The sequence below is a fragment of the Coturnix japonica genome, chromosome W (genome assembly GCF_054131305.1).
Source record: "Coturnix japonica strain WE chromosome W, WE-NBRP24, whole genome shotgun sequence".
In the NCBI taxonomy this organism is placed as follows: Eukaryota; Metazoa; Chordata; class Aves; order Galliformes; family Phasianidae; genus Coturnix; species Coturnix japonica.
In genome coordinates this window covers 14,161,659-14,178,280 of record NC_140701.1, presented here as the reverse complement: position 1 = coordinate 14,178,280, position 16,622 = coordinate 14,161,659, and the positions used below count along the sequence as shown (strand labels likewise).

General features: G+C 46.6%; 1 protein-coding gene across 1 annotated transcript; it reads left to right on the top strand.

Annotated features, from left to right (window-relative positions):
• The first annotated feature begins 3,133 nt into the window (after nt 1-3,133).
• Nucleotides 3,134-5,702, top strand: LOC146754541 (uncharacterized). Its single transcript, XM_085527695.1, has one exon. It carries the CDS (start codon nt 4,770-4,772, stop codon nt 5,688-5,690), a length of 921 nt encoding a protein of 306 aa, XP_085383821.1. The 5' UTR covers nt 3,134-4,769; the 3' UTR covers nt 5,691-5,702.
• Nucleotides 5,703-16,622: the final 10,920 nt, after the last annotated feature.

The window sequence follows — 16,622 nt, the reverse complement described above, 5'->3', positions numbered from 1 at the left end:
CGGGTGCAAGTGGATTTTTTCGTTCAAACCGTGACAGATTTTGGTGGAGAATGCGGGCAATTTGAGTTGCTGTTTTTCTGTGTTTTCTTCTGTTGCTCTTTTAGCTTTTAACAGGGCTACAAGTTGTTTTTCTTTGTTAAGGAGCTATCTTAGGTTTGCGATTCTGCGCCTGCGAGCTTGACCTTGAAAGTCCAGGCGGACTGCCAATACTCCGGTTTATTTTATAAACACTACTGAGCTTTGCGTTTTTAACTTTTTTTTTCTCTCTATTAAAAAAAATAATAATAATAAAAATGTTCTCTCTACTAAGTTGGCTTTATAAGGTACTGCATTTCATTAGTTCCTCTTTTATGATGCTCCAAACATATTGGACCATGTTTAAGCTAGCCCATTTTACCTATGAAGTTATAGGAATGTATTATAGATTGAAAGCACGGTTAGCAACGCTTACTTGGTATTTGCATGCAGCTCCAGAGGGAGCAACTAATGCAGCTAATGCAACCAATAGTACGGAAATGGTGGTTTTTGAGCGTGCTCTTCCTTTTTTCTTTGCATCCTTCAAGCAGTCTTCGACTGACCAGTTGTCCCAGTGGACCACACTGTCAATCGTATTAATCTCCCTTAATTTACTGTTGGTTATTGTAGTGATCTCACTCAGTATCTGGATTTATAACCTCAGGAGGAAGTCTTCCCTAGAATTAGAGAATACTGAGTGGCAGGGAGTGTGGAGAGACTTTGGAGAGACTTTTAGAAGACAGACATCTTTAGTGTCATGGAGCTTTACTCCTGAACACTTAAAGAATCCCAAGAGTTTGACCGCATATTTCAGACAGGAATGTTGTGGCTCAGGCAGATCTCAGGAGGCACAAATGACTTGGGGCCTAGCTCATGCTTATCGGGCCTTATTTAATACCATTTCTGAGAGGGAAGTTTTTGATGCTGAGAGAGGGATTCTCAGGGCTGAGAATGAGAGTCTCCTTGATGAGAGAAATAACCTCCTACAACAACGAGATTCATTCTGGTATGAGAAAGAGAGTCTCAGAGCTGAGAGAGAAGACCTCCTATATCAACGAGACACATATTGGTATGAGAAAGAATCCCTGCAATCCAAACTCAACACTCTCCAGTCCGAGCACAACGCTCTCCGGTTCGAGCACAGCACTCTCCAGTCCGAGCACAACGCTCTCCAGTCCGAGCACGGCACTCTCCAGTCCGAGCACAACGCTCTCCAGTCCGAGCACGACACTCTCCAGTCCGAGCACAACGCTCTCCGGTCTGAGCACAACGCTCTCCAGTCCGAGCACAACGCTCTCCAGTCCGAGCACAACGCTCTCCGGTCCGAGCACGACACTCTCCAGTCCGAGCACAACGCTCTCCAGTCCGAGCACAACACTCTCCAGTCCGAGCACAACGGAAAGGCATCCAAACTTTGAGATAAAATGCTCTGGTGGAAATGCTACACAGCCCATGACACAGCTGTATAGCATTTCCAAACCGAGGTTTGGATGCCTTTCTCTATATCAGTCCATTTCCTTTTCTGGACTGGAGAGTGTCGTGCTTGGACCGGAGAGCGTTGTGCTCGGACTGGAGAGCGTTGTGCTCGGACTGGAGAGCGTTGTGCTCAGACCGGAGAGCGTTGTGCTCGGACTGGAGAGTGTCGTGCTCGGACTGGAGAGCGTTGTGCTCGGACTGGAGAGTGCCGTGCTCGGACTGGAGAGCGTTGTGCTCGGACTGGAGAGTGCTTTGCTCGAACCGGAGAGCGTTGTGCTCGGACTGGAGAGTGTTGAGTTTGGATTGCAGGGATTCTTTCTCATACCAATATGTGTCTCGTTGATATAGGAGGTCTTCTCTCTCAGCTCTGAGACTCTCTTTCTCATACCAGAATGAATCTCGTTGTTGTAGGAGGTTATTTCTCTCATCAAGGAGACTCTCATTCTCAGCCCTGAGAATCCCTCTCTCAGCATCAAAAACTTCCCTCTCAGAAATGGTATTAAATAAGGCCCGATAAGCATGAGCTAGGCCCCAAGTCATTTGTGCCTCCTGAGATCTGCCTGAGCCACAACATTCCTGTCTGAAATATGCGGTCAAACTCTTGGGATTCTTTAAGTGTTCAGGAGTAAAGCTCCATGACACTAAAGATGTCTGTCTTCTAAAAGTCTCTCCAAAGTCTCTCCACACTCCCTGCCACTCAGTATTCTCTAATTCTAGGGAAGACTTCCTCCTGAGGTTATAAATCCAGATACTGAGTGAGATCACTACAATAACCAACAGTAAATTAAGGGAGATTAATACGATTGACAGTGTGGTCCACTGGGACAACTGGTCAGTCGAAGACTGCTTGAAGGATGCAAAGAAAAAAGGAAGAGCACGCTCAAAAACCACCATTTCCGTACTATTGGTTGCATTAGCTGCATTAGTTGCTCCCTCTGGAGCTGCATGCAAATACCAAGTAAGCGTTGCTAACCGTGCTTTCAATCTATAATACATTCCTATAACTTCATAGGTAAAATGGGCTAGCTTAAACATGGTCCAATATGTTTGGAGCATCATAAAAGAGGAACTAATGAAATGCAGTACCTTATAAAGCCAACTTAGTAGAGAGAACATTTTTATTATTATTATTTTTTTTAATAGAGAGAAAAAAAAAGTTAAAAACGCAAAGCTCAGTAGTGTTTATAAAATAAACCGGAGTATTGGCAGTCCGCCTGGACTTTCAAGGTCAAGCTCGCAGGCGCAGAATCGCAAACCTAAGATAGCTCCTTAACAAAGAAAAACAACTTGTAGCCCTGTTAAAAGCTAAAAGAGCAACAGAAGAAAACACAGAAAAACAGCAACTCAAATTGCCCGCATTCTCCACCAAAATCTGTCACGGTTTGAACGAAAAAATCCACTTGCACCCGTGACAGGGGCCGTGGGCCCCGCGGGGGCCCTAGGCCAAAAGGAAAAAGTTAATTAGGAAAAGAAAACAGCGTCAACGATCTAAGGAGGCACACTTATTTACTAAATACTATATCGAAATACAGGATAATAAAATATAATATAATATAATTGAAAATTGAGCTAACGAATCAGACAAAATAGGAGAGAGAATGAGTCTCGTAACCGAGAGGCCTACTGTGAAATTTAGGCGAGACGCTGAAGGCTCCCACACACTCCCCTGAACGCCAGAACTCGAAAGAGAGAGATCAGTCTAGTCTGCAACCGAGTTAATATAGAGTCCAGGTCCCGTGACCTATCGTGTTGTTCCCTGGGAGATGTAGTCTTCTTCTGTAAGTAGCAGATTCAGTAAAATTATTCATGCTTTATATGATGTTATGATGTGGAATACTGATAGCAAAATTACAAAATTATTAAACCATGACACCCCACTTATCTCTTAACTGCTGCACATGTGGAGTTGGGGGGGCAGTCAGGGTGGCTGTCTCCATCTTAAGCCATTGTTCTCCCTCCGGGGGTCTGCAAATAAGCGCGCTCCCTGACTCCAACCCTCGGTTCCCCGGCCCCAGCAAAGCATTACCTGGAGCAAACGATTTACTCTCCTCCTTAGCCGCTTCGAGTGCACCCAGGACCAAACCCCAGGTTTTTAATTCCTCCGCTTTATACTCGTGCATTGCTCTTTGGAGCAGGGCAGCGGTGAAAGATTCCCACCGCTCCGAATCAAGTAGATTACTAGGGGAGGGTGAAGGCTGAGCTTTCTGCAAACAAGAAATAACGGCAGCAATCTCCTTCTTAGGAGCATTCCTACCGCAATGAGTTTTACAAACTCGTAATACTGACTTGCGGAATCAAACTCTATAATCCAGAGATGGGTTATAAAGCAGGTATGTTTATTCCAGCGTTGCGCAGCGCCGGGTGCAAGGGGGATAGCTCCTCTAAACTTGCACACCGACTTGTAAAACCGTGATACAGATATAGGTACACCTCATACATAGTCAATGATTTCCCGTAATCCTGATACATATTCAATAATTCTTTATCATGCAGACCCCCTCTTGTTATCGCCCATCTTATCAGGGAGATGCAACTCCTCTTTTGATATTTAAAACATCTAATCCCCTCCTCGCCAGGGTGTCTCAGGGAGATCTCACTCCTTATCTGCATCCTTCCTGCTCTCCCAGACCCACTGTCTCCATTCCTTGTTATTCTAACTAACTAAATCATTTTCTGTAAACTACCTTTCACTATCCCCCTTTTAGCCCCCCTTTATTATGAATTTCAGCAGAGCATCTGTTTCCTGCTTCACTGTTCAATACTACCTTAATGATGGATTGATTCCATGTTTTTTCTGGTGCTCGACACCGTACGTCCTCGCACCCTTTGTATATACCCGGGCCCAAAGTCCCATGGTCTTCCACGGTCTCACCGCAGGATAAACAGCAGCTGCATTCAATTTCGCCCCCTAGGCGCTTCCACGGGATCTAACCATAGGATTCGTGTCCGTCTCGCGGTTAGCCGTCGCAAACTCACTCTCAGAACGTCCTCACACGGGGCGCCAATTGTTGCCTTGTGCAAGGTAACCTTAAGAACTATGTCCCTCATTGAGAATGTGCTTCTGACGGCCCCCTGACCAAGTTACACGCTGATTACACCAATATGGTGAGCTGTAAAATGGCGTTTATTCAACCGCGTGAGCCCCTTATATAGGGCTTGTATTTCAGTCTCATACATATACATTACCGAGCGGGGAAGACCTATCGCGTTACAACTCGAGAGTTCGAGCTGAATCTTATTTACATGTAACAGCCTGTCCATACACGCCCACCGAACTCATGGACCTAGTGCAACGATTTAGGCAAAGGCCAAGGGAAAGTGTTCCAGCTTGGTTATTACGGTTATGGGATTCGGGGCCAGAAAGTGTACTGGTTAGTGGCCCCGAAGTATCCAAGTTGGCCACAATAACAATACATCCTGCCCTTAGGCAGAGACTGTATGCTGGGACTCAATTCCCTGAAGAAAATCATTCAATTGTAGACTGGCTAATGGCTGCTTGCCGTATGGTGTGGCCAAATAAAACTGACATGCCAGTAAACTCAGGGATGTGGTCTTCTATGGAAGACCTTCAAAATTATATACGAGAATTAGGCATGCGAGAGGCTATCTACGAAGATACATTTGATAGCCCTGATATGGTAAGATTCTCCGCAGGAATGAGGGACCTAATTTTACAACAAGCTCCCTCGCATATGTATGGAACACTGGTTTCCATACTCAACCCATTTGTAGCTGCAGAAGCAGCAGTCCAACAAGCTGCCCAATTGGTGGCGGACCTTGGGGAAACTGAGCGCTTACGAACTAAGCGCAATATCAGGGTGATTGAGGATGCCGAGGCTTTTCCAATAGTGCGAGCCAGAAGATCGGCCCCGCGAACCCCTCGGGCAGGACCTGTTAGAGTATCCCGGAAACAAATGTTCAATTATCTGCTCCGGGCAGGCGTTCAATTTTCAAAAATTGATGGTCAGCCCAATCACGTTCTCCTTCAGTTGTGGAAGCAGCTGAAGAATGAACAAAAATTTCAGAATAACCCCAAAAGACCAGGGATAAGACTTATAGAGTGGAGACCAACAACAACATGGAATTTAGAAGACTTTGTAGTTCTGAATAGGAAAAAGAAGCCGCCTCAGGTGCCTCGGGTCACGATACCAGAGGTATCAGAGGTAAAAGACTTGAACCTGGCTCAGTTCATGGCGTGACGAGGGACGTCAGTCCCCCTAGGGCCTCTAGACGGGACCGGAGGCCCTATGTAGAATTGACGATATACTGGTCCCGAAAGAATGTACAGTAGGTTATGGCCCTAGTTGATACTGGGGCAGAGACACCTATAATATATGGGGACCCAAGCAAATTCAAAGATAATGGAGTGATGATTGGAGGTTTTGGGGGACAGACCATTCCAGTCACCCAAACCTGGGTAAAATTGGGGATCGGGCGCCTCCCACCACAAGAGTACAAGGTATCCATTGCTCCAATTCCGGAGTATATATTAGGAATTGATATCTTGTGGGGTCTGGCTCTCCATACAACAGTGGGAGAGTTCCGGCTGCGGCAGAGATGCATTAGTATCCGGGCAATTCAGACAATACTGAGAGGCCATGCAAAACATGAGTCTATTTGTCTGCCAAAGCCGCGCTGGATTACTAATGTAAAACAGTACAGACTCCCGGGTGGGCAGGATGAAATAACAAAAACGGTGCAGGAATTAGAAAAAGTGGGTATTATAAGGCCTGCACATCGCCCATACAGCTCCCCAATATGGCCAGTACAAAAGCCGGATGGAACATGGAGGATGACAGTAGACTACAGGGAATTGAATAAGGTCACGCCACCCGTTCATGTGGCCGTACTCAATATTGCCTCCCTAATGGACACACTAAGCAGGGAAATCAAAATATATCACTGTGTCTTAGATTTAGCGAATGCATTCTTCAGTATTCCAATCAGTGAAGAATCAGTTTGCATTTACATGGGAAGGGAGGCAATGGACTTTCCAGGTCCTACCCCAAGGGTACGTGCATTCACCCACTTTTTGTCATAATTTAGTGGCGCGTGATCTGGCTAAGTGGGAAAAGCCAAATAATGTCAATTTATATCATTATATTGATGACCTCCTGTTAACATCTGATTCATTAGAGGCGGTGAGACAAGCAGCAGATTTGTTGACAGCTTATCTGCAGAAAAGAGGGTGGGCTATAAACCCACAGAAGGTGCAAGGTCCGGGGTTATCTGTAAAATTCCTGGGAGTAATTTGGTCCAGGAAAACCAAAGTACTACCCAGTGCGGTAGTAGATAAAGTCCAAGCGTTTCCAGTCCCTACAACATCAAAACAGTTGCAAGAATTCTTGGTTATATTGGGGTATTGGCGCTCCTTTATACCTCATTTAGCTCAGCTATTGAGGCCATTGTATAAGCTTACGAAGAAGCGTCAATCACGGAATTGGGGAAAGGTAGAACAGGATGCTTTCCAACAGGCAAAATTGGCAGTTAAACAAGCTCAGGCATTGGGTATATTTGATCCGACCCTCCCAGCTGAACTAGATGTTCATGTTACCCAGGATGGTTTTGGCTGGGGCCTGTGGCAACGCCAGAGTTCTGTTCAAACCTCCATTGGATTCTGGTCTCAGGTTTGGCATGGAGCAGAAGAAAGATATAGCATGACTGAGAAACAGTTATTGGCTGCCTATTCGGCGTTACAAGCAGTAGAGCTGATAACACAAACAGCAGAGGTCATAGTTAAAACTTCATTACCAATCCAGAGGTGGGTGAGAGATTTGACTCACCTTCCTAAGACAGGGGTGGCCCAAGCACAAACAGTGGCACGATGGGTCGCCTATCTAAGCCAGAGAAGCAGTCTGTCTTCATCTCCACTTAAAGAAGAATTACAGAAGATCCTAGGCCCAGTGACGTATCACAGTGATACATCAAAAGAACTGATGGTTGCTCCACCAGAGAAGAGTCCCGTTCAGGAAGGAAGATATCCTATTCCTGAAGATGCCTGGTATACGGATGGGTTCAGCAGAGGCAACCCGAGCAAGTGGCGAGCAATAGCATACCATCCCTCTACTGAGACCATCTGGTTTGATGAGGGGGATGGTCAGAGCAGCCAATGGGCAGAATTGCGAGCCGTGTGGATGGTCATAACTAAAGAACCTGGTGACGGCGTCCTGAACATCTGTACAGATAGTTGGGCTGTGTACCGGGGGCTCACTCTGTGGATTACGCAGTGGGCTACCCAGGAATGGACTATCCACGCCCGACCGATTTGGGGTAAAGACATGTGGGTAGACATTTGGAATATGGTCAAACATAGGACGGTATGTGTCTACCATGTCTCTGGTCATCAACCCCTGCAGTCACCAGGAAACGATGAAGCTGACACACTGGCCCAAATCCGATGGATTGAGAATTCACAATCCGAAAATGTTGCCCGTTGGTTACATCAGAAGCTACGGCATGCTGGACAGAAGATAATGTGGGCAGCCGCTAAAGCATGGGGGCTGCCTGTACAACTATCTGATATCGTCCAAGCATGTCAGGATTGCGACGCTTGCTCAAAGATGAGACCGAGACCGTTGCCTGAAACAACATCCCACATTCCTAGAGGATATAGTCCTCTTCAGAGATGGCAGGTTGACTACATTGGGCCCCTCCCTCGGTCTGAGGGGGCGAGATATGCCCTGACCTGCGTTGACACGTTAAGTGGACTGCTGCAAGCCTATCCTGTACCAAAGGCAAATCAAGCGTACACAATTAAGGCGCTTACTAAACTGATGTTTGCATACGGGACACCTCAAGTTATCGAGAGTGACCAAGGGGCTCACTTTACTGGAGCGATGATACAGAGCTGGGCAGAAGAAAACAACATCGAATGGCGATTCCACCTGCCATATAACCCAACAGGGGCAGGCCTTATTGAATGCTATAATGGTATCCTTAAGGCTGCCCTGAAGACAGACTCTCAGTCCCTGCAGGGGTGGACAAAAAGATTATATGAAACCCTGTGCGACCTGAATGAAAGACCTCGGGATGGCAGACCCAGTGCCCTGAAAATGTTACAAACTATATGGGCCTCCCCTCTTAGGATCCAAATTACAGGTACCGATAGTGAGGTAAAACCACAGATTGGTAATAAAAATAATCTTCTGCTCCCTGCCCCTGAGAATTTAAAACCGGGAATCCATAAGATAAATTGGCCCTGGAAGGTGCAGGTAGGACCCAAGTGGTGTGGCCTACTTGCACCTTGGGGGAGATTATTGGAGGTGGGAGGTTCAGTCACCCCCTCAGTGATAGGTACATGGCCTACTGACATCGTGGTCAATACTCCGGTCTTTATTGCTAAAGGAACACCTATTATGTCCCTATGGCAGATCAAGACTCCTCCTCTGGTGCCAGATATAGTTATACAGCCACAGATATCTGGCCAGAGGATGTCATGGTTTAATAATTTTGTAATTTTGCTATCAGTATTCCACATCATAACATCATATAAAGCATGAATAATTTTACTGAATCTGCAACTTACAGAAGAAGACTACATCTCCCAGAGAACAACACGATAGGTCACAGGACCTGGACTCTATATTAACTTGGTCGCAGAACAGACTGACGTCTTTCGAGTTCTGGCGTTCAGGGGAGTGTGTGGGAGCCTTCAGCCGTTTGCCTAGATTCACAGTAGGCCTCTCGGTTACGGGACTCATTCTCTCTCCTATTTTGCTTGATTCGTTAGCTCAATTTTCAATTATATTGTATTATATTGTGTTATCCTGTATTTCGATATAGTATTTAGTAAATAAGTGTGCCTCCTTAGATCGTTGCCGCTGTTTTCTTTTCCTAATTAACTTTTTCCTTTCGGCCTAGGGCCCCTCCGGGGCCCACGGCCCCTGTCACGGACGCAGGTGGATTTTTCGTTCAAACCGTGACAGATTTTGGTGGAGAATGCGGGCAAATTGAGTTGCTGTTTTTCTGTGTTTTCTTCTGTTGCTCTTTTAGCTTTTAACAGAGCTACGAGTTTTTTTCCCTGTTAAGGAGCTATCTTAGGTTTGCGATTCTGCACCTGCGAGCTTGACCTTGAAAAGTCCAGGCAGACTGCCAATACTCCGGTATATTTTATAAACATTGTTGAGCTTTGTTTTCTTTTACTTTTTTTCTCTCTATTGAAGAAAAAAAAGGAAAAAAAAAATAATGTTTTCTCTACTAAATTTGTTTTACCAGGGACTGTGTGACATTGGTTCCTTTTTTGAGACGCTCCGAACATATTGGGTCATGTTTAAGCTAGCCACTTTTTCTTATGGAGCTATACAATTTTATAATGGATTGAAAGCATGGTTAGCAATGCTCACTTTGTATCTGCATACAGCTCCAGAGGGAGCAACTAATGCAACTAATTATACAGAAATGGTGATTTTTAAGCGTGCTCCTCTTTCTTTCTATGAATCCTTTATGCAGTTTTTGAATGATCAGTGGGCCACACTCTTAACCTCCCTGATCTTACTGTTGATTATTGTAATAATCTCACTCAGTATCTGGATTTATAACATCCGGAGGAAGTCTTCCCTAGAACCAGAGAATACTGAGTGGCAGGGAGTGTGGAGAGGCTTTGAAGAGATTCTCAAAGGACAGACATCTTCAGTGTTATGGAGCTTCACTCCTGAACACTTGAAGAATCCTGAGAGTTTGATTGCATATTTGAGGCAGGAATGTTGTGGCTCAGGCAGATCTCAGGAGGCACAAATGATTTTGGGCCTAGCTAATGCTTATCGGGCCTTATTCAATACCATTCCTGAGAGGGAAGTTTTTGAAGCTGAGAGAGAGAGTCTCAGGGCCGAGAAGGAGAGTCTTAGAGCTGAGGCAGAAAAACTTTGGACTGAGAAGGTAGAGAGAGAAAAAGCTTTTGAAGCTGAGAGAAAAGATCTCCTGTACCAACGAGACTCAATCTGGTACGAGAAAGAGAATCTTAGAGCTGACGCAGAAAAACTTTGGGATGAGAAGCTAGAGAGAGAAAAAGCTTTTGAAGCTGAGAGAAAAGATCTCCTGTACCAACGAGACTCAATCTGGTACGAGAAAGAGAATCTTAGAGCTGACGCAGAAAAACTTTGGGATGAGAAAAGCTCCCTGCAATCCCAACTCAACACTCTCCAGTCCGAGCACAGCACCCTCCGGTCCGAGCACGACACTCTCCAGTCCGAGCACAGCACCCTCCGGTCCGAGCACGACACTCTCCAGTCCGAGCACAGCGCCCTCCGGTCCGAGCACGACACTCTCCAGTCCGAGCACAGCGCCCTCCGGTCCGAGTACAACACTCTCCAGTCCGAGCACAGCGCCCTCCGGTCCGAGTACAACACTCTCCAGACTGAGCGCGATGCCCTCCGGACCGAGCACAATGCCCTCCAGACCGAGCACAACACTCTCCAGTCCAAGTATGACGCCGTCCAGTCTGAGTGCGGCACCCTCCAGGCCAAGTACGATGCCTTCCAACCCAACTGCGACACCCTCCAGTCCGAGCACAACACTCTTCAGTCTGTGCATAACGCCCTCCGGTCCGAGCATAACGCTCTTCAGACTGAGCACAATGCCCTCCGGACCGAGCACAACACTCTCCAGACTGAGCACAATGCTCTCCGGTCCGGGTACAATACTCTCCTCCAAGTATGACGCCCTCCAGTCTGAGCGCGGCACCCTCCAGCCTAAGCACGATGCCCTTCAACCCAATTGTGACACTCTCCAGACCGAGCACAACACTCTTCAGTCTGAGTATAATGCCCTCCAGTCCGAGCATAACGCTCTTCAGACCGAGCACAATGCCCTCCGGACCGAGCTCAACACTCTCCAGACTGAGCACACTGCCCTCCAGGCCGAGCATAACGTCCTCCGGCTCGGGTACAACACTCTCCAGTCCAACTACAACAGCCTCCAGACTGAGCTTGGTGCCGTCCAGTTTGAGCAGAACGCTCTTCGAGACCAGCTATGTGCCCTCCAGGGTGAGTTGAATGCATTTAACCAACTATCAGGGGCACAAGTAGTCCAATTTGACCAGCCACCGGGGGCACATGTAGTTCAATCTGACCAGCCACCGGGGGCACATGTAGTCCAATTGGACCAACCATCGGGGACACCAGATACAATGTTGGTTGCCCCTGTAAGAGGGCGAAAGACAAAACAAGTTTCAACTCAGTTAGAGAAAATGCAGAAGGAGTTAGAAGAGCGGAGGGAGTTAGTAGAGCAGGACTCAGGAGACTCAGGGGACTCGGGAGAGCAGGGGGACTCAGGAGAGCAGAAGAAGTTGGAGGAGCAGAGGATGTTAGAGGGGTATAAGAAGATGATAGAGGAGCAGAAGAAGTTTGAGGAGCAGATGAAGTTGGAGGAGCAGAGGAAGTTAGAGCAGTATAAGAGGATGTTAGAGGAGCAGAGAAAGTTAGAGGAGCAGAGAAAGTTAGGAGAGAGGAAAAAGAAGGAGGGTTACCTGGAGGAAATAACACAAGCGTCAGAATCAGGGTCAGAGTCAGAAGAGGAGCCAAAAGCTAGTTTTTCTTTACGAGAATATCTCAAGTCCAAACTTATAGATGGGGCAGCCTCATCAACACAGTTGCCACCATCAACACCTGGGACTCTTGATAGAGCAAAAGGTGAGCAAAGTATTACAACCATTATTGATCGACCTTTTAACGTGAGTGAAATTCGAGATCTAAGAAAGGATTACACACGTCAGCAAAAAGAAAATATGGTCACTTGGTTACTTCGCTGCTGGGACAATGGTGCCAACAGTGCGTGGCTCGATGGCAGTGAAGCTCGCCAACTGGGTAGCATTTCCAGGGACTCACGTGTGGACACATGCCACGTATTGGCACATGCCAAAATCGGTCCTACACCCTCTGGAAGCGGATGTTGATAGCGGTAAGAGATAGATTCCCCTTTAAACGGGACTTGGAGCCTGAGAGAAAGAAATGGACTGATATTGAGAAAGGTATCCAATTTTTGAGAGAGAGTGCTCTGGTGGAAATGCTGTACAGCCGCAAGTTCAATCGTAATGATCCAGACCAATTACATGATCCTGAAGCAGTCCGCGTTCCACGACAAGTGTGGCGTGACTTTACAAAAGCAGCTCCAGAAAAGCATGCCAGTGCACTTGCATTAGTATATGGCAAAGGGGACAGGAAACCCTTTGTGAATGAACTAATTGGCTGACTTCAGGAACTTGAATTATTTATAAGCGCCACAGAAGTTAATCTGTATACTTCAGCCATTGTCAAAATTGTGGAAAGGTTAAACGAAGTGGAGGGAACACAAAATGATATTATTGACAAATTGGCTAATGTGCCTGATGTAGATGAATCCACGGTGGTACAAGATGATGGAAACCAGGATTTCCACAATCGCCTATTGAGGAAGCTAAACAACATGAGTTCCTCTCGACCTGTATCATCGAAAATCTCAACCATTAAAAAGAGACGTCTTCGTATTCAAGCAAATGACGATGATAGGTCACCTCGAATCAACGATGAGACTACACGTCTTGCCTTGTTGCTTTTCCTCTGTAGTCATGGGGAGGACAAGAAGAAGTGGTGTAATTCATCCACTTCTGCACTTCAGGCACGAGTGAAAGAATTACAAGGTGAAACAACTACCATGGTGAACTCTTCCAAGAAGGGGAGAGTTCCAGTTGCTGCAAGTCAACGAGGTAAACAATAGAGGGGCCCTGCCCCCAGCCAGGGGGGGGAAAGGGACAACAGAGTATACTGGACTGTGTGGATTAAGTGGCCTGGCACATCTCAACCACAGAAATATAAAGCCTTGGTGGACACTGGTGCACAATGCACCCTAATGCCCTCAAGTCACCAAGGGACACAACCAATATATATCCATGGAGTGACTGGGGGTTCCCAAGAATTGACTATGTTGGAGGCTGAAATAAGCCTCACTGGTAAAAACTGGCAGAGACACCCTATTGTGACTGGTCCAGAGGCTCCATGTATACTGGGAATCGATTACCTTAGGATGGGATATTTTAAGGATCCCAAGGGGTATCGATGGGCCTTTGGGATAGCTGCTGTTAACACAAACGGTGTTAAGCAGCTGTCAGCTTTACCTGGTCTGTCAGATGATCCTTCTGCTGTGGGGTTACTCCAGGTAAAAGACCAAGAGGTACCAATTGCCACCAAAGTGGTTCACAGACGGCAGTACCGCACCAATAGGGACTCATTGCTCCCCATTCACAAGCTAATTCGCCAATTAGAGAATCAGGGAGTGATTAGCAAAACGCACTCGCCTTTTAACAGCCCCATATGGCCAGTGCGTAAAACCAGTGGGGAATGGAGGCTGACGGTAGATTACCGTGGCCTGAATGAAGTTACACCTCCATTAAGTGCTGCTGTACCAGACATGCTAGAACTCCAGTATGAACTGGACTCAAAAGAAGCTAGGTGGTATGCCACCATTGACATTGCTAATGCCTTCTTTTCCATCCCATTGGCTGCAAAATGTAGGCCACAGTTTGCTTTTACCTGGAGAGGTATTCGGTATACCTGGAACCGTTTACCTCAGGGGTGGAAGCACAGCCCAACAATTTGCCATGGATTGATCCAAGCTGTTTTGGAACAGGGTAATGCTCCTGAACACTTGCAGTATATAGATGACATTGTAATGTGGGGCCATACAGCAGCAGAGGTTTCCAAGAAAGGGAAACAGATAATCCAAATTCTTTTGCAAGCTGGTTTTGCCATTAAGCGCAGCAAGGTGAAGGGGCCTGCCCAGGAAATCCAGTTCTTAGGTATAAAATGGCAAGATGGACGTCGTCACATCCCAGCAGATGTGATTGACAAAATCACTGCTATGTCTCCACCCACAAATAAAACAGAGACCCAATCTTTTCTGGGAGTAGTGGGCTTTTGGAGAATGCATGTCCCAAACTACAGCCACATAGTGATCCCCCTCTATCAGGTAACACGGAAGAAGAATAATTTCTCATGGGGTCCTGAGCAGCAGCAGGCTTTTGAGCAGGTAAAACAAGAGATAGCCCGTGCCGTGGCCTTGGGGCCAGTACGGACGGGACAGGATGTGAAGAACATCCTCTACACTGCTGCTGGAGAGAAAGGTCCCACCTGGAGTTTGTGGCAAAGAGCCTCAGGAGAGACCCGAGGCCGACCCCTAGGATTTTGGAGTCGAGCATATAAAGGGTCTGAGGAGCGCTACACTCCGACTGAGAAGGAGATCTTAGCCGTGTATGAGGGGGTTCGGGCTGCTTCTGAAGTAGTTGGGACAGAGGTTCAGCTTCTTCTAGCACCTCGCTTGCCAGTAATAAACTGGATGTTTAAAGGACAGGTTCCCTCCACCCATCATGCTACTGATGCCACTTGGAGTAAGTGGATTTCATTAATTACTCAACGAGCTCGAATGGGAAAACTCAGCCGTCCTGGAATTCTAGAAGTGATCATGGATTGGCCTGAGCGTAAAAAAATTGAAACACCACCTACAGAAGAGGTATCACGCGGTAAAGAGGCACCACCATACAATGAGCGACCAGAAAACGAAAAGAAATTTGCCCTATTCACAGACGGATCATGTCGTATTGTAGGGAAACATCGCAGATGGAAAGCTGCTGTATGGAGCCCCACACGACAAGTTGCAGAGGCCACTGATGGTAAAGGAGAATCAAGTAAATTCGCAGAGGTAAAGGCTGTTCAGCTGGCTTCAGATGTGGCTGAACGGGAGAGGTGGCCAATGCTTCATCTTTATACTGATTCATGGATGGTGGCAAATGCCTTATGGGGGTGGTTGCAGCAGTGGGAAGATGATAATTGGCAACGAAAGGGTAAACCTGTTTGGGCTGCTGAACTGTGGAAAGACATTCTGCCCGAATAAGGAACATTGTTGTAAAGGTGCGCCATGTAGATGCTCATGTGCCTAAAAGTAAGGCTACTGAAGAACATAAAAATAACCATCAGGTTGATCGAGCTGCCAAAATTGAGGTGGCTCAAATAGACTTGGACTGGCAGAACAAGGGTGAATTATTCCTAGCTCGGTGGGCCCATGAGACTTCAGGTCATCAAGGAAGGGATGCAACATATAAGTGGCCAGAGACCGAGGGGTGGACTTAACTATGGACGCTATTGCTCAGGTTATTCATGATTGTGAAACATGCGCCATAATTAAACAAGCCAAGAGGATGAAACCTTTTTGGGGAGAAGGGCGATGGCAAAAGTATAAATATGGAGAGGCATGGCAGGTTGATTATATCACCTTGCCACGATCTCGCAATGGTAAGCGTTATGTACTCACCATGGTGGAGGCAACCTTTGGGTGGCTCGAAACATACGCAGTACCCCATGCTACCGCCCGAAACACCATATTAGGGTTGGAAAAGCAAATCCTGTGGCGGCATGGCACTCCAGAAAGAATTGAATCAGATAATGGGACCCATTTCAAAAATTCTCTTGTAACCACTTGGGCCAAAAATCATGGCATTGAGTGGATTTACCATATTCCCTATCATGCACCAGCTTCTGGTGAGATTGAACGATTCAATGGGTTGTTGAAAACTATGTTGAAAGCAATGGGTGGCGGAACATATAAAAACTGGGAGAACCATTTAGCAGAAGCCACCTGGTTAGTCAACACTCGAGGATCTAGTAATCGTAATGGTCCTAACCAATCCAGCTCCCTACGTACCGTGGCGGGAGATAAGGTTCCTGTAGTACACATGAAGAGCGTGTTGGGAAAGACGGTTTGGGTCCTTCCAGCATCTGGAAAGGGCAAACCTCTCCGGGGTACTGTCTTTGCCCAGGGACCTGGGTGCACGTGGTGGGTGATGGACAAAAATGGGAATGTTCAATGTGTACCACAAGGGAATTTGATGTTGGGGGAGTGCAGCCAATGATTTTCTTGTAGATATATAGGTAGAGTCTCAGAAAATATTTGACGAATTTTCAATTAGATATCAGACTTAAGATAGAGTGGATTAATGTTAAGGAAACACTTTTTTTTTCCATATACCTTAATTAGGCATTCTGTAAGCAAGTTTTCCATCTGGACTCTATATTGTGCACTGGCAATGCATGCGTAGAGCACACATGGAAAGAAGTATAAGTAAAAAGGAAATCTGCTGTGGTGGCTGGGAAAGGATGAGTGCACCTTGA

Bases quoted from the DNA above. Each gene is read 5' to 3' on its own strand.
- LOC146754541 (XM_085527695.1), top strand. From the start codon at position 4,770: ATGGACCTAGTGCAACGATTTAGGCAAAGGCCAAGGGAAAGTGTTCCA.